At 36.6% G+C, this 19,116-nt stretch overlaps 1 protein-coding gene across 1 annotated transcript in view; it reads right to left on the minus strand.

Moving 5' to 3' along the window:
- Nucleotides 1-11,231, minus strand: part of LOC103463442 (thromboxane A2 receptor-like) — a 13,211-nt gene extending 1,980 nt beyond the window's left edge. Inside the window, exons 1-3 of the mRNA XM_008406792.1 lie at nt 11,083-11,231; nt 2,813-3,560; nt 2,268-2,378 (exon numbers count right to left, since the gene is read on the minus strand). Coding sequence (XP_008405014.1) covers nt 2,268-2,378; nt 2,813-3,493 — 792 coding nt within the window. The 5' untranslated portion in view covers nt 3,494-3,560; nt 11,083-11,231. The remainder of the gene's footprint in view (nt 1-2,267; nt 2,379-2,812; nt 3,561-11,082) is intronic.
- Between the last annotated feature and the right edge of the window lie 7,885 nt (nt 11,232-19,116).

Here is a 19,116-nt window from a genome sequence, read left to right on the forward strand (position 1 = left end):
TCTGCCTCCTTCCTTACGGCTCGTGTACAGTCTCAGGGTGCTGGATTTGGGGTGGAATCCTCCATGCATGGTTAGTAGCTTCCTAGTCTTAACATCCGTGGCCTTCATCTCTTCCATTGGCCAGCTAATTATTCCTGATATATATATATATATATATGGATTGTTCACCTATATATATATATAGGTGAACAATCCATGGGCCTGGTTAACTTGGATTTTATCTTTCAGTCAGTACATGTAGAGTCTTCAATATACAGTATGTCAGTTTACATACTGTATATTGCATACTGTATTATTTCTGGATAGTTTTGACAACTTTGCAAAAAAATATGATAATTGAGGTGGTGTCAATCAAGGATGATTCTCATGGAAAAATCAAATTTCCATACTATTTTTTGTTGGTTTGTTTTTGTTTTGTGTTTTATAGGGGGAGAGGGAGGGTGAATTACTTCCTAAAACTGGTATTTAAGGGGTTGCAAATTAAATTTCCCTTTTTTGTTATTTCTCAACATTATGTATGCAAATTTGACAAATAATGTTTTGGAAATGTAAAGATGCTAATGTGCAGGCTCCCAGTTCAAAAATTTTTTTAATCGACTTGACCCAGAACTTTGTCATCACCATCTGACAAAAATAAATATAAAATATTTTTTAATGACCCTATTAGTGATATTTTTACTCATTTTACAGACAAATGTTTCTCAAGAAACAAAATAAATATTATTTAAAACAAAAAAACAACAAAAGTCCATCTGACGGAGTTGACACAGAACTGAAGGGGATGACAAACTAGKGAGTAAAATGAAAAACTTGATACATGTGAAGTAATGCAACTTATGTAAAATACATTAAAATTAATTAATTTCACATATAAGTGAGATTTGACAACAATTTCACTGAAAGAGTCACAAAAACTCTGATGGAGTTGACATCTGACGGAGTTGACAAAATGTCAAACTACCTAAATTTATATGATGTTATTCTGAATGAGGCCATATTGTAGCTCATCAGGTCCATGAAATCTTTACATTATACCAAAATTAAGTTTTTATTTCACAAAATTTCATCAAAGTTTTGTAAATTGTCAGTTATGGTGTTGACACATCATGGTTGTGACAAACAACTGAGGAATAAAAAGAAGAAAAAACTAAAGAATAACATAAGCTAACCAGAGCTAACTAGCCCTCTCAGAAAAGGAAGAGAAAGGAAGTTGTCATATGGGGTCCTCAGAAGTTCTGTTGCCCCCCAATAATGCCTGATTTTTTTAACATTCTTTTCATGTCTGACGGTGTTGACAAAAACTAGGGACAAATTTCAATGGAGTTGGAAAATACATAAAAAAGATTTTTAATTTAATTTATTGATACTTTTATAATTATTTATATGACTTTTTATACTTAATTGTCATAATATATAATTTTAGTATTTCTTTAATTGTTTTAATCTATTATTTAGTGTATTGAGTTCTGCTCATGGACAAGGGCTTTTACAGGCACCAGCCACCGACTACAATGTTTAAAATAAATTAAAAAAACACCAGGAAAATATACATTGTTGTGCTCAAATGACTAAGGTTACTTTAATCAGATATTTGAAAAAAATATATTTTGTGTATATTTTATTCAAATTTTGTGCTTTATCCATAAGACCTGTTTTGTCCCCATTCTCAAGAATCATGATTTTGGTCAAAACTTGGTGCTGTTTCACAATGTGGTTGTTATTTCATAGTTTTAGTGACATTTTTCTCACAGTAGAGTCTTAAGTGGGATGAGTTGCCCCACTGAACATACAGTATGTTGTAATGGTTCACATAACGTGCATTTCCTTTAAAGGCATGGTTTCGTTCCTTCTGACAACCTGAAAAGTGCTAAGTCAATTTAGGGATTAAAGGAACCTGTGATGCAAGATAAAACCAACTTGCTCTCAGATTCACTTGTCAAGGGGCTACACTGCGACAAGCAAATGAAGCATAGAAAAGAATGCAGAGAAAAAGAGTTTGGCTCTTTGTGATGCCTTATTAGGTTGTAAACATCTGTAGTACTGAGATGAAAAAAGAGGACAAAAGACCTAAAGTTTAAGTCAAACCCTCCTCTTTGTAGAAGCAACCTTATACTAAAACAAATTTGCAGCCATTTTATTTCACGTTTAATACATAAATCTCTTATGCTAAGACTGTGTAAATATTGAATTAATCCCAAAAAACAGCAGTCATGAACATACACGGAGACCCATTCCAAGAGAAAGGAGGAAAAAAGAAAACATCTTACCAGCAAGGGGCACCAGCAAACGGTGGAAATGGTCATGATCAGTATAAGCTGCAGCATCATTTCCACTTCATGGTCTCTGCTACGCTGTCTCCTCTCTGCTCCACAGTAAACCTTGAACAGGGTCACCACACTCACAGTGTTCAGCAAAATTGACGTTGCAATGCTGATCAGTCCAACCAGGGAGAAAAGCAGAGCGAAACTCCAGTCACTTGTTTTGGGGGTCATGTTGAGGAAACACCAGGAGCCAGGAGTCTGAATGTGGTAACTACCAAACCCTGCTAGTGGCAGCAACGATATGCTTCCAGCAATGAACCACACCATCAGCACCATGGAAATAGTCCTTTTCTTGGTCATTCTGGAGGAACTTGCAAATGGATGGTTGATGCCAATAAAGCGCTGGGTGGCCATGGTGGCACCAAGTAGCAGAGGGGACAATCCATAGAAGACCANCAAACGGTGGAAATGGTCATGATCAGTATAAGCTGCAGCATCATTTCCACTTCATGGTCTCTGCTACGCTGTCTYCTCTCTGCTCCACAGTAAACCTTGAACAGGGTCACCACACTCACAGTGTTCAGCAAAATTGAYGTTGCAATGCTGATCAGTCCAACCAGGGAGAAAAGCAGAGCGAAACTCCAGTCACTTGTTTTGGGGGTCATGTTGAGGAAACACCAGGAGCCAGGAGTCTGAATGTGGTAACTACCAAACCCTGCTAGTGGCAGCAACGATATGCTTCCAGCAATGAACCACACCATCAGCACCATGGAAATAGTCCTTTTCTTGGTCATTCTGGAGGAACTTGCAAATGGATGGTTGATGCCAATAAAGCGCTGGGTGGCCATGGTGGCACCAAGTAGCAGAGGGGACAATCCATAGAAGACCAAGGACATACCCATGAAGTTGCAAAAGTGGCATGTGGGGTCTGACTTACTCCAGTTAACACTTGTAGCGTAAAACGAAATCACGAAGGAGCCAATGACCAGCAGACCCATGAAGTCAGTGACTACAAGACCACCCAGGAAGATGAGGTAGAAAGAGCGAGAATTATTTTTTGTCTGCTTGAAGGATTTGATGAGGACAATAAAGGCAATTAGATTAGAGATGAGGCCCAAAGCACTGAAGGTGGCTGAGTAGCTAACGTTGTTAATGCCAGTATTATATCTATATGGAGTGGTGGTGTTGGCGTAGCAGGATGGGGTGTAGTTTGAGTTATTCATGATGCTCATCAGATGGGAATTCTGATCACTTAGTGATGTAGAGATGGTACAAGCTTGCGGGAATCACTTCATTCACCTAAACAAATGAAAATGAAAGTTTTAATTCAAGACTTTACTTAAATTTTAGGTGATGAATTGATAAATAATTAACACAAAAGTCACAATCATTCTACAAACATACTTTTCGGTAGGATATTTGTTGCTCTTTTTGTAAAAACTAACCCCTTGTTCTAACCTTTGCTCTGTACAGAGTCTGGACTTTGTTGAAGTTTTACATTTTACCTAATCGCTAAGATTTGGGTGGGACGTGTAATGTAGCGTTCAATGATGTTTAACCAGAATTGTATGTGCAGTAAACAACCCCATGGGGTGTAGGGCCATGACATGTCAGATTTTTGAGTAATAAAATGCTTATACATTCCTCTTGTTCTGATTTGAACTGCACAATATTTGGAAGGATGTCCAACATGGATTGAATGACTTTTTTCATTTCCTCAGATGCCATTGAAAAATTAAAACCCTATAGACAGACTGCTATTTCAGAACAGTGCAGAAAAAAACAATTTTATCTAATAACAGAAAACAAACAACAACAAAAACATCCAAAGCAGCTAGTCCTTGTGAAAAAGTCCTTAGTCACAACAAAAGCCATCAAGAAAATAATAACTGGCAATGAGTCTTGACATGAGGGTGAAGTTCTTTACTTTTTCACTCTTCTCTGCAGAATGCAAAGACATTTGAGGGTTTCTGGGTGGTGTGCTTAATGTGTCTCATCATGTCTTGAAAACTGGACTTAGACAAGGCTACTCCCAACCTGTGTTTTTATTTTTTTGGGGGGGAGGAGTCATTCACAATTGAACTTGCTGATGGTGCATGGTAAAGAGCTAGAGCAGGTGCGTCACATATGGAGGCAATTAGTCTTCAATGCAGCCATCCTGGGTTCGATTCTCAACCTTGGAACTTTTGCTGCATGTTTGCTTCTCTCTCTGCCCATTTTCTGTCTGAAAGCTGCAAATAAAGGCCATCGCTGCTATAAAAGCTTTTAAAAAGATTAATTTGCTGGTGTGCTTCAGATCTTTTTCCGTCAAATTCACTTTGATATTAAGGCAGCAAACTAATGTCCAGACAATCTCTGTYCAGGATTTTCTCGTAGAGAACAGAATTCAACAACAAGTCGTACATTCATGATGCAAATCAACAAACAATAAAAAATAAATAAAGCATAATTTTACCAGCAACTTGTTTGAATGTTGGTTGTCAATGTGCTCTTGAAGTGACTACTTGACCAATCATTCCTGTGAAGGTTCACCACTGTTTCATATTTTCTCTATTTGTGGGTAATGATAAGAGCATAATAGGATTGTGAAACTGAATGAAAGGATACAGTGTTTACAAAGCTTTTCATTCAAAGAAGAAAAAAAATAAACTATGAATTTACCCTTCCACTAAATGCATCCCAATGAAACCAATTACCTCCAGAGTAATCAAATTAGTAAACAAAGTTAATYAATTTAACAGAGCTGTTCAGTAAAGACCATAGAGGTTTATTAGACCTTTTGCAAAGATACAACTTTTGAAGACCAAGGAACACAGCAGACAAGTTTAAGCTAAAATTGTTGAGAAGTTCAAAGCAGGGTTATGTTATAAAACAATATACTTATTGTAGATCATATTACACAGCAGTTTTCAGTTTGTCATCCAAACGTTGATGTGTTACAGCTCAACTGCAAACCTACCAAAGAATTACTTCACACCAAAGCTAACATACTAGAAGAATAGAACTAATCCAGTCTAAACTGGGAGGAAAAGCAGCAGGATCAAAGTAATTGTTGAAAGAAGCAGTTTGCCTCTAGCCGTGTAGAGGGCACTGCAAACTTGTGGAAGAGGGTGGTCCAACCAGATGAGGCAAAAAAAACCTTTTTCGCCTACATACAAAACAGTATGTGTGATGATAAAACTATCACTCACAGTCTGGGGATGCTTTTCTTTGGCAGGAAATGTAAAAGGTGTTTTAGCATCACATTAGCTTGGAGGGTTGACTACAAATCCAAGCCACACTTTCATCACAGGAAATTCCAATAAAATTCATGAAAGTCTGTAAATACATGTTTTTTTTCTTATTTATGTCTGTGCTTCTTCTAATATTATCAGTAGTGATCTATTTATTTGCTTCATTCAAGAGAAATAGGGCAAAAAAAAAAAGTTAAGATTACGAGCTCAGAAAGAAAAAAAAAATCCGTCCTCAAGCAGGTTTTTACTATCAGTACATGTAAATCAGAAAAACGTTCATAAGGACAAAGCAAAAGCAGGGTACAGATCTGTAAATACAGCATGGGAGTACAACAGTGGATGCGTTAACTTTATTGAGTGACTTTAAACCCTCATCCTCCTTTCTCCTGCCTGAGTGACTGATAAAAGCTTGTTGGATGTTGAATGAAATGTGGGTGTCCGGATCGCTGCACTTTATCACACTTAAGTAAACCTTAAGACTTCATCCGCTTGGTATGTGAGTGATGCTTTTTAGGGGGGAGGGAGAAAAAACAGATGGCCTGCAGAGTGAAGCTTAGATTAAAAACTGCACGTTGAAGCATCTATGTAGAAGGCCAGACAGGAGTGGGTTTTCTGCTGCTGTCGCATACCATGGTACAGCTGGATGTCATTATCAGCTTACAATGGTTGTTAGAGTGCATTTAATTTCAACTGCAATCTTCAATTGAAATGTTGTACCTACTATGTGTTTTGACCTTCCCTCCATAGTGCTAACTATTAAGTATCCATTTTAAATTGTATAGTTTTGCTATAATTTGTGACCATTTTTATTTTGTAAATTCAGAGCACAATCGATTCAATACAATAGTTCGTTAATTATCAAATGCAGAGAATTTGAGAAAAATGAATTCAGATATCTTGATATTTTACTGTCCTGTTGGTGAAATAATATAAAAAACAAACAACAAAAAATAAAACTACAGCTATTGTGACACACAGACGTGTTCCATAGTTGCTCAACATTTTAACACATTGACACGTTTTACTTTGGTATCACATTTTAACGTTTTTATGTGATATTCCCACAAACAAAAATGGATGGAAGAGCTGGTACTATGCAAATAGAGAGCTGTTCTGATATGTCTATGTTGTAAAAATGTGTACCTGAAACCTGGGAATGTTTTTTCTGAACCTATGCAAATTGTGGTTATAATAACTATGTAAATTAAAATCATACAATCGCACGCCTGTGTAGAGTTAGAATTCATCTCTGAAAAAATCCCTCTTTGGTTTCTTTAGAAAGTTAGAGGCTGTCAATTTATAAAGCCAGATGTTTTAAAAAAGCCACCCGTACAATGTATTAATAAAGTGATGATTTGCATTTTTAAAGTGGGATTCTGTAGAGTCAGTATTAAGAGTCAACATATTATTTGGATTAGATAACTGAAGGAATTCAATTTGGAGAAAAAGAGGAAACAGTTGAAAGGAGAATCAAACTCACTGGGTAATTAAAACAGGAGCAGTTCGAGGTAGTCTTAGTTTTAAAAATGAACTGTGCTAACTCTTTTAACAACTTCTATTTTTACTTTGATGTAAGTTTTTATATTTACAACAACATGTGGGTTTGTGGGTAATTAACAACCTAGTTAAAACATCCGTAGCATTTACTAATTGTAATTGTTGTGTAACCTTTGCTGCGTCTTGGTCAAGACGTCCTTAGAAAAATATATTTTAAAGGGACTTTTCTGGTTGAATAAGGGTAAAATAAAATAAAAACAATTAAAATTTAGCACTGGTCTACTGGTTTCTAGCAATCAGTAGAACATGTTTGCAATCTTTGCTGAAGACAACACAAAAATGACCTCTTACTGAACTTGAGGATCATTGTTTTGGTTTTCTGGCTGGAGTCCCACCATTTGCATCCCACTGTTTCTGTCTGAACATACAGTACTTTCTTCTGTGGGCTTATGATGATAAAAAGGAAGGTGTTTTTGAATATTCAAAGCATTAAGCTAAACTCACCAGAATACTGTGAATTAGCTTGACATCTGCCATGTAACCCTCCCTGTGATCTCGTCAGCCAATTTTTGTCCTTGTCACTGTAAGATGAAAATTAGATCCATTGTTCAACCACAGATTAGTCTGAAACTTCTACTAACTTCACAACAAAGTTTGCAAACATCAGTTCAAGTTCTTTTGTATAGTTTACATATTAATTATGCAAACTATTTAATATGGACTTACTCCTGTGACCTCATGGTATAGTTACCTCATGGTAACTATAAATAAATTATTGCATTAGTGCACTCAGACTAACCCTTTGAAAACATTTAGGGAGATTTTCTCAGCTTTTCCCATGTTCAGGTTTTAGTAATTGCAGGACTTTTAGCCTGAAATCCTGTATTACATTTTACATTTTTAGCTTACCTCTCTCATTCATGCCATAATAATGTATACACTTACTAGTAACTGTGAGTTGTTAATCTGCTTTGCATACATGTCATACATATCAATAATGATGATGATAACACATTTCATTTGCTAGTGTCTCTTGAGACACCCAAAGACAATTTGCAAGAAACAAAAAAACTAAACAAGAATACACAAAGAATGGAAACAGATGTAGAAGGGGGAAAAAAACCAAAAAAGATATTACAATTAAAAGACAAATTTTAACAGATGCATTTCGAGCTGTGATTTGAAAATAAGAAGAGAGTCAAAATTGTGTATAGCTGGAGGTAAAAAGTTCCAGAGTTGGGTAGCAGAAAGAAAAGGCTGTAGACAGAGGGAACAATGAGGTGAAAAAAGAAAAACAAAGACATTGTAAATGAGTGATGATGTACAGGAGATCAGACAGGAAGGGGAGAAGCTGTGGATGGCTCGGAAGGTGTACAACAACATTTTAAATTGGATTCTGTATATGACCGGAAGCCAGTGAAGTTGTTGTAGAACAGGGGTGATGTTCGAAAATAAGAGGATTTTAGTAATGCTATGGTCAGCTGAATTCTGGGCTATTTGGGATTCTGGAGGGATTAGTGAGAGAGACCAAAGAGCGCTACAATTGTTGATTCAAGAAGTTGCAAGACTGTGGACCAGGATGGAGGCAAAACATGGGCAAAGGGAATGACGCAGTTGGTTGGTGATACAAAGAAAGAAGTATGCAGCTCTGATCATTTTTATGACACCCACTTTTAACCTGAAGGCACGCAGAGAGAAACCAATGACCTGTCATTATACAAATTGAAATTGTTGACTTTAGATAGGGTGGATTTTGTGCCCATGACTCTATGTTTTATCACTGCTAAGTAAGTTTGAGTCAAACCAGTGGAAGAGTGGGATCAGAAGGATTTTGGTTGGATGAAGTGAGAATGGCCTGGAAGATATGATTGAAACCAGTCAAAGGGTGTGTGGTTAATGCTAATGGATAAAAGCCTATGAACGAGAATACTGTGGGAGACTATGTAAAAGGCCGCACACAAATCGAGTAGAATGAGAAACCAGACCAGAAACTATGGCCATGGGAAGGACATTAGTGAATCTCAGGCGAGCAGATTCCATGACCAGGGCAGAAACAAGAAAAKAATTGTTCATGAAGACTCTTAAATGAAGCTGAAAGAGAGGAGGGGATAATAGCAGAAATAACCAAAAAAAGAGCTAAAATGTAGAACTTTACAAGAGGTCTTGGAATTTCTGGATGATGTTTTATATTAATTCACCAAACAGCATTTATCCATAGCATTTATTATGAGCACACAACATGAACATCTTTTTGTCACTGCAACAGAGTCTCATAAGAATGCATTTAAATATTTAAATATTTATTCCCTTTCAGCTGCAATGTGACTCATAGTAAATCATTTTCTGGCAAAGCAACAGCTATGTCAGCAAATCTCACAAATTCACCTCTTTGTCAAGACAGGCATGGTATTCACCGTGCTATTTCATTAATGTGGCCATGTTTGATACTTATTGCAATTCAGTCAGTAAAATTATTGCAGATTTTATATTGTCATCCACACTTAAACCATAGTAGGACAAAAAAATTCAATTGAAATGTGTTGTAATTGTATTACATTGTATTTAATTGAAGGCTGCTGTAATTCATGCAATTTTATAAAATAAAAATTATTTTTTGTGGTAAGATATTGTCAGTGCAAGACAATAATTAAAAGAACCTTAAAGGTTCTTTTGTTAGACAGCTATTTTCTATACCTCTTCAGACATGCCTGACATGTTTCAATGGAATACTTCCAGCTTCATCCCAGATGTCACAGTTGATGTTACGCTGCCTGAGCTGTTTCAGAGAGTAAGATGCAGTCACTGAGTCATTTAAGCTGGAAACACTGGATGTTTTTATGCAGCTTAAAGCAGCACCACCTATAATTATGTTACTGCCTCAAGTTTTGATCTGAACTCGCAGAGCAAGTTTCAACAAACATTCACAGCACGTTTGAAGCAGAAAAGCAGATGTTATCTGTTGCAATTTTAGATAAAGCACTTTAAACCTATTAAAAAAATAACATTTGCAACATTGTACCCAAACCTCTCGGCTCACCATTGCCTTCCTGCACTAATCCGCTCTGTCCAAACCTCGCTTACAGCTTAGTCTGGGCGTCGTCCCCTTCACTTGGATTCCCCCRTAGTTTTTCTACTGGGCAAATCAGTTAACAGAAGAATATGTGAACACTGACATCTATGTTCGGCTCTATTTGAGAATTGTCGTCTGTTTGTAGTTTTAGCAATGGCAGTGGAGGAAGTGAACTAAGCCGTTCAGTCTGTGTTGGCCAAATATTGAGTTATTATTTAGCAGCCACCTAGTTTRGCTCAGCACTTGTCTCTTCACAGTGGAGGATAGTTGTCCACACAGCACAAGCAATTTCCGGTAAGTTTCATGTATGTATGATGCATTACGTACATCAAGGGCAAACATTAGCAATTGGGTTAAATGTAAAACCTCAACACAGTTCAGGAAGCAATCGTTTCTCAACATCAGGCTACCAATCCTCTCAATTCGCCAAGTAAACAAAGAAAAGGGAGCAGCTCAATTTATTCACTAGCGTAGCTTATGTTAAGATGCTACTTATTTCTCTGGATGCTTCTGATAAATAACATTCAACATGTCTTCAGTTTTGCTTTTGTAATCCTTAACTTCACATTAGAATGTTGCATAATGTGACCACTTTAATTCAATCAAAGCTGAGGAAATGACTCAAGCCCCCACTGCCATTCACCGTCAGACCTCATTATTTGACTCAGGAGTGATGCAGCAGAGACGCATCTAAAAGTTACGGGACACCAGAGAGACGGATTTCAGGACTCCTGCCTTAGACCATCTCAAAAAATGAAAATTACTTTGAAAATATATCTGTAAATATGTATAAACTCATGTCAACATTGTTTAAGTTACAGGGTTACGCTTCAAAGAGATTTTGTTGCATGTAGAAAACAAATTTATTCTGGTGTATATCAACAAGTTAGATTTATACATTACGACTAAAAATGAGCAACGACATGAACAGACCTGTCAAGTAGCATGATCGTTATGTCTGCTGTCTTGTGGTTGTGAAAGTGATTTGAGAAGGAAAGCTTGTGGTTGAAATGAAACTTACCAAACTGCTGACATTGAAAATATCTTCCTGGACGGAGAACAAAAAATTTGTCGGTTATGCACAGATACAAGAAAAAAATATGATGGCACAAAAACACGGCCAGAGGAGTTYCCACTGACTTCTTTTCCAGCGCACCGACAAACACAACTGAAAGAAAAAGTGTGCTCTTACGTCATTCTCAAACATCTGTGAAGATATGTTGAAGCAGGAGTTGTAAGCTGCATTTCCTGTCTAACTGACAGACAGGCGGCTTCTTTTGATGTCTTCTCTCRGTGAGTCACACACCAAGAGCAGCAAGTAATAGTAAMGTAGCAACTATTGTTGAAGACTATGTACTTTAGATTTGTTTTTATTTGCTGTTTTAGTCAATAAACATGACATGTAAAATAAATGTCAGAATCAATTGTCAATCAATAATTGTTCCTGATGTGTCCAGGTTTTTTGACTGAAGAAAGAGCAGAATAATGTCCAATATATAAAGCTTTATTACCATTCAGAATACTATATATATATATATATACATACATTTTTTTTTTTTTTACATAAATATGCTAAGTAGAAAAGGTGAGTGAAAAAAATGTACCTAAAACATGAGCAACCTGTTTTGAAAGAATGTTTTCTTAAAGCTGCAGTGTGTAACTTCTATACAGAATGCTTTTCTACACATTTGCTCAAGCTGTCGCCATGTTGTGACAGTTTGTCATGAGACATGATCTAGGAAAATGTCTCAGATGATCTCCCCCACCTCCTCCCCRAACAATTATTGCCTTCTGAAGAAATGCACYACTCCCAACCAAAAGCAAGCAATCAGAGCCAGGTGAAAGGTATTAATGCCATTGCTCAATCTCATGTGCTCACTGCTAAATAAGCTAATGGGGGAAGAACAACTTACCATTACAGGAAAACCACTTATCTGCTGTCAACGGTTGTGCTAACTAATCTGAACTTTCACAACAAGATCTGATATGACAGAAAAGTTCATCAAGAACAAAAGTCTTGACGAACTTTTTTTTWAAACTATGTTAGGATATGTTTTTAAAACTAAAAGGAAGCACTTAGTGTGTCGTTTTCAACGTGCCCTCTTTCTCAATATATTGTTTGCTGGGATTAGTGGTGTGAAATTCAGTATTCTGCTTCACCATCCCTGGCTGTGYTACTTTTTCATCCATCTTGTTAAATTTTGTTTTTCATATTAAAACATCAACCTACCATCAGAGAATGAAATCTAAATGTTCTTTGAGCWYTCCAACTTAATTAGACAGTAAGTGACAATATTTGTTTCAATTTAATATCCAGTCACCAGCATTCATAGCTGCCAAAGTGTAAAATACAGTACAAAACATACTCAAAGTCCAAAAAAGGAGATTTAAAAGTGTAATGCTTACTGATTTTGAAATAGAAACACTGTCTGAKGCATAACTAGAACCATTTTTTATGTCACTCCTGTTTACATAACCTGGCTTCTCCTAACAAGGCCAGAAGACTCCTAGACATCTAGTCAGCTTTTTGATTAAGGCCAAAATATTTATTTTTGGCTGATGGGGACTGGTATTGACGTCACATAAGCTTAGCTTAGGACTCCTGAATTTTGTCCATAACATTGATCACAAATTGTGCGGAGCTCTAATAGAGACAAGAATAATGATACAACTTTTATGATAATCAAAACAGTTGTRTCATCAGCTTGTTTAATGTGCTTAGTCGTTGATTATAAAAGGTTGAGCACACAATGTTTTTCTTAAAACTAAACTCTGTAGAACAGTATATTACTACACAATGTAATGTGGCTTAAGTCAGTGTCTTCAGCAGAAGCAGAAGAAGACGCCACTAAAGCTGTAATGACAGTCTGGGACGTGCAGACTGAAATCCCTAATTGGTGAATTTAAATTATTGCTRCTGGTCAGCTAAAACATCCATTTTTTGGACCTCTTAGTACCATATTGAGGCAGGATGATGAGAAATTGTGTAACGTCCACATTTTCAGAGTGTCGATTCTCTCKGAAGTAATGCTGAATACATGCAGCTCCCTGTAGAGGGGTTGGCCTGAACTGGTTGAACTRGAATTATAACCCATTATCACCATTTTTCAGCCCAAACTCAATTTCTCAGCTTCTAACTCTGCTGGAATGTGATATCATTGTGTTCAAATGTACACTAGTACAAGAGGGCTTTAGTGGTTCCCGTGCAGATGGTTTCATGTATCCTTAATCATTACTGTAAAATTCGCTTGAGAGCACAAAAAGAACAGATAGGATTGTGGGGGTTGATTCACTGCCATAGTTCTCACATGTTTCCCATTATGGAAACATTATCTGGATAGTACTGGGCATGTTACACTAATGAACCCAGTGGTTCCAAAAGATATCTGAGACCAAAGTCCGAATGAGTTTTCAGAGGCAGCTATAAAGTTGTTTTTCTCCTAACGTAAAAAACACGTTAAGACTTTTCTGTTGGACTTTCACGGCTGGTAAGCGAGAACCATTTCTAATCAGAGCCAAGGCATGATGTAACAGTCGTTTATACCAGTGACATTCCTTGTCCTTTTATGGGTGTTGGTAGTGACAAAAACSTAGGATGAGATTCGTGCTTTCTTCACAGCCCCTGTGTCAAACTCCACTTTCATCTGTATACACATGCTGTGTCAGAGTAATCTGCGAGGGAACCTTGTGTGCCGCATTCCCATGTTTTAATTCTCTAAAATAACCTAGAAATCAAACTTCAAGGTTTTGATGAGTGAACAGAAGTCTAAAACAATAATAAAAAAATTATAACAGAACAAAGTGACAAAGCAATAAACTAAACCAGCTATGCATGTTAAAGTACCTTGTAAAAGTATTCATCCCTCTTGAAATTTTTTTATATTCTTTCTCCCCACAATGTCAAATTTAAATGTATCGTAATGGTATACTATTTTAGGCTAACACAAAATAATGAATATTTGTGAGTAAAAAAGTAAAGGATGCAGGTTATTTATTTATTTTGGTGAGCATACTGTATGTACTTACCCCCCTTTACCTTGGTACACCTAAATAAAATACACCTAAATCAACTGGCTCAACAAATAGAGCCCAAAGATGAAATAAATCTCTGTATAAATACATCTGTTTGTGAAGGTCTTAGAGAACATTAGTGGACAAACAATATCAATGAATACAATAAACACATCACAGATAAAGTTRTGGAGAATTTCAAAATCAGAAATATCAGAAACAAGATCCAAAGCTTTGAACATGTACCACTTAGGTAGGAGAATACATCAACAAGACAACTATTAGCTGTGCACTCCACAAAACTGTCCCCTAGTGGTATTAATGGGCTTAATGCACGACTATATGCTTTGCAAAAAAACTAACACTACTCACCTCGCCCTMAATATATATTTCCACAGTAAACCACAGTGACCTTTAAAGTTATGCTGGCTTTGAAAGCTTGTGTTTATTCTGTGTTTTGCCTCAGAAAGAACAGCTGAATTACAAGCAGGGGGATACAAGAAGAGATAAACCAGAAATAGTGTTTAAMATTTGGAAGTGATAGATTGAAAGGAAAGTGCGGAGAGTGGGTTGTCCTCCCATTTGAAAAAGTTAGCTTGTTTTTTAAAAACATCAATCCTTCAGTGTTAGAGCTGTGACTGCACACAGAGATGGCAGAGAAGAAACGGAGAACATAAGACAGATTACAGGATGTAGCAAACCACAAAATACTGAAACTACGTCTTATATCAGTTTCCAGGTTCCCCGTGTACTGCTTACACATGACAGCAGAAAACTGGCTTCTCTTCAATGCTCATTAAGCTTTTGTAAAATTATATTTCCTTTATCATAGTCAAAATTACGTTTATTTTTAGGAMCTAGAATGCACACATTGGTACCGATGTAGCATATCGCTACAGACTTTATTGAAAAGGTATAATTAACATAGTGAACGCAAAAGCCTCTGGAGAAGACAAAGCGTTTTAATCATTTCTATATTAATCTTCGAACTGCTTGAACACAAGCAACTGCTTTTAGGCACAGTGATGAAATGTGACACATTTTCCTGCAGATGGCAGCAAAGTCCTTCGGCATTTTTGTTTTTTTTAGGAGCAAAAACCAAAAAATGCCAAATCTTTGCGTTGCAATTTTACCAGCTGTGCTGTTGTATGTTTGAACAGTTTACAAACCATCTATTCTCCCTTCTTTGTCCATCAGAATGTCATCCTGCTCCTCGGTTATGAATAGTGGCGTGCAGTGACAGTGATTTGACGGATTAATGGAGCAGATCCATCGCTCATGCTTTGAACACAAGCACAAGAGACACAAGGAGTTAGGRGATCTTCTGCTCTCTCTGCATTTTATTTATTGGGGCTCCATGGCTGCTCATGTACATCATCCATACTGAGCTGCGCTCATGCTCGGCAAATCAGTAAACATGTAGCACTGCGGCCCGCCTGACACCTTTATGATTCTGGCTGCAGTTCAAATGTCGGTAAATCTTCCCATATAAATGGCAGTCATAAACACCTAATGGGCTGCCATGAATATTTTAGAGCCCTGAATATCATACCGAAATGACCTCTGGATAGCTACACCCTWAACAAGACGCATTCCTCAGATGGACAACCTCCCCAGTCGGTGCAACACAAGGCGCCTTTTCTGGTTCTCTGGCTTTTTTTTTTTTTTCTTTCTTTCTTTCATAGCGTGATTGGATTGATTTGTCATTTGCAAAAGGAAAGAGCTTGGCCACGGGGCTGTGGATAATCCAATTTATCGCTTTGCCATTTATTACAAATTTCTGTGGCTTTTGGGTCCACTGTCACATCGATTCGTTGATTGCTTGCTTAGCTGGGTCCTAATGAGCTGCTGTCTGAATCACTGCATAATCGCTGCCCTAATTCACTTCCTCGCCTACCCTCACACTCGGTCTGTTGCCTTGCCACTGTTACAGCAGAAAGGACTCGAATATCTCTCAGAACGAACAATTAGGAGCATCTTTCCTGAAATAAGAGGTGCCATTGTGTGTATATTGCCCTTTGGGAAATGACAACACTTTTCCTACTTTGCCGAATGTTTTCACAGCTTGCGGTGAGAGGTTATAAACTGGGTTTAACGTGTATATTTTCATCTAATCTACATGTAAGCAACAACAGAATGAATATGCATAAAAGACCAATTTTGAGGATGCACATTCAGTCAAGGTTATATAACTTAAACTGAATTTTTTGATGTACAGTTTCACATTTTGTCACTGGATGAAAGGATTGATGGCACAAGGGCATATAAAGTGGGTCACACATTTTCTCTCAGCAGAGACCTAAGAATTTGTTAAATGTAGTCTATAAATATCTTTCTAATTTTATTTCTCAAGGTCAATATTTACTAACCTAAAARTGTCAAAAGCATTCAGTTTGCTCAAGTTTAYATGTTTTAACGTAYRCTGCGAAGAAGGTGAGACAAGAAGAAGCAATTTTAAGTTACTTCAGGATGAAAGAATTACACCAGAGAGCCATTACTGTATGACCTAACAGGTGAGGTAATACTTTTCATCATTGCATCGACTAGTGGGTGGGACACATTTGGCAGAAAGTGAACATTTTGTCCCCTGAGTTGATGTGATAGTAGAAGAAAAAAAAAATGGGCAAGAATAAGGRTATGAGTGAACTTGACAAGGGCCACACAGGTATGGCTGCACAACTGGGTCAGAGAATCTCTGATCTACAAGGGTCACGGGTATTTATCAGTCATGGAAAGAAGGAACAGAGTGGAATCCACAATAGGGATATGAGACCAAGCTTTAAGGACAGCCAATGTGGTCCAAGCAGAAAAGCAACAGAAGCTGTACTTTTAAGTACCTATGTAAGCTGTGGATAGCTTGTTGCCTTTGGTTTCCCGTAACAACCTCCACTGGTCTACCAAACAGGCAGGGACATGTCATTGAGATAAATCTACATTYTGAAAGTGCGCTGACCCGATGGCTCAACAATTTTTCAGGGACATACTTAAAAATGAAGAGGTAGTAGTTCTTATTCASAAAGGATACATATTTTTTCTCAATAATAATAATGAAAAAAATATATATTTTAAAGGCGCAATAACCACTTTAATCTTTAGACTGAAGCATAATATTTTATATTTGCCATTACTTTTGATTAATGTCATAATAATACATTAAGCTATTTTCACTATAAGATAGTTTACCATTACAACCATTTAAATCTATATTTTTAAACTTACCATGACATTTTGCTTAACATTATTTTTAATGCTTAGAGTCTTAATTTCTCTGCCAAACTTTTAATTTATTTTTCTGTGGTGGTTATAAAAAAAGTACTCCTTTCTTATATACAAATCATACGATATTAGAAATCTAGTAGTCTAGAACAATAGTGAAATGCAAAACTTTTGGTCTCAACTCAATCAAACCTAATATTTTTTACTTTAAGGTTAGCAGTTATTCGAAGACCTTCTCCTGAGGACAGACGAGAGAGCAAATACCACCAGGTGAGGGGTTTACCTCTGCACCAATATCAGATTGGCTGGGTGGCATTTATCAAGCTTCAAGAGGGGCKTAAGGACACACCAGGATGTTTGTGAAGAGGCTGGTGGATAAATATAGGCGGGAGCTAATCAAGTCATCTATCAACAAAAGGATGCGCCATCTGTTTGCTTCATCACTTGTCCTGCAGCTCACATATATTTATTTATTTAAGGATGCAGGTTCCAGTCTGCTGAGCTACAAAGCAAGTGTTGAGGCMATTAGACTAGTATGGCTTAAGAACAGTAAGACAAAGCATGTAAAGTGTTGAGACTTTAAAAAAAAAAAAAGTGTAATCATATTTACTAATTCAATAATTYTATTCAAATATTTATATGAACATTTTGAAAACATTTTTGATTAGGTTAAAACATCTTTTTTTTATTTTTTTAATTCCTAATTCAGAAATTAAGCCGAGATAAAAAAATTATTAGAATGGTTGTCACGCARAATCCAAAGACTTGCGTGAGAATAAATATTGAGTTGCCAATATTTATTGCCAAGGCATCAGGCTGCGTAGTGATTGTTAGACATAAAAGCAAAGCTCAATAGAAGCTTCACACAGAACTACTGACGTATTTTTCAAAAGCAGAAATGAAAACAAAACAACTCTGTTGGCAGTAACAAAGTCATAGAGTAAAAGAGATATCCGAAAATATAAGACAGCTGAAAGCTATTAATGTTCAAGCTAAGATTAGTCATTTAGCATACARCTATTGTAGGAAGTTAAAAATGAGCAGATTAGAATTATCATCGGCTACTGTTTTAAAAATAAAGTAATTAAAAAGAAAGTCCTAATTGCTTTCGAATGACTATCAGTACACTCTTTGATAAGTGTACATATTRATCTTGCTGTATTATATTATTTTAACAATGTTGAATAAAAGTCACCGTGATGAAAGTTCCTTTGACTTTGAATGATATGTTGCAGGTAATTGCRGGCTAGGTTATCAACTATATTTTYGTATAGCAACTGTGACTGTAGCSCAACAGTGAATATCTTAAACGCYTTCATATGTTTTTACATGACACTTTAACTGTTGCTACTGTTGAAATCAGATTTGTACAGGAACTATAAAAGAGACATTAACTTTTCTGTGTCTGACACTGCATGAAAATAAACATTTACTGTTCCAGGTCAGTTTTGGTTACAAAAATTACTTCTTTTTGCTGAATACCAGATTAATAAGGTTTTTCTTTTTTTGTGACACACCACGTCTTCTACATTTGGAGRGAMAATGGGGAAGCTCGACAGCAATAAAACTCAACCCCAACAACATTATGGGTTAATATAAATTAATGTTTTGGACTGGCTAGCACAAAGTACCAATACCAGTCCTGCAAAGTATTTTTAGGTCATATTTCATTAGTTACACCACTTAGCAGGAATGAACTGAAACTCCAGCAAAGAGTGGGAATGTGTTGGGGGAAAATGTCTGAAAAATGCCCCAAATTTCTGATTTGACTCGCACAAACAAAAGTTTTATCTAAAAGTATTTTCACTATTCTGCCAATTAGCAAAAA

Source organism: Poecilia reticulata, linkage group LG4, assembly GCF_000633615.1.
Source record: "Poecilia reticulata strain Guanapo linkage group LG4, Guppy_female_1.0+MT, whole genome shotgun sequence".
Classification (NCBI taxonomy): Eukaryota; Metazoa; Chordata; class Actinopteri; order Cyprinodontiformes; family Poeciliidae; genus Poecilia; species Poecilia reticulata.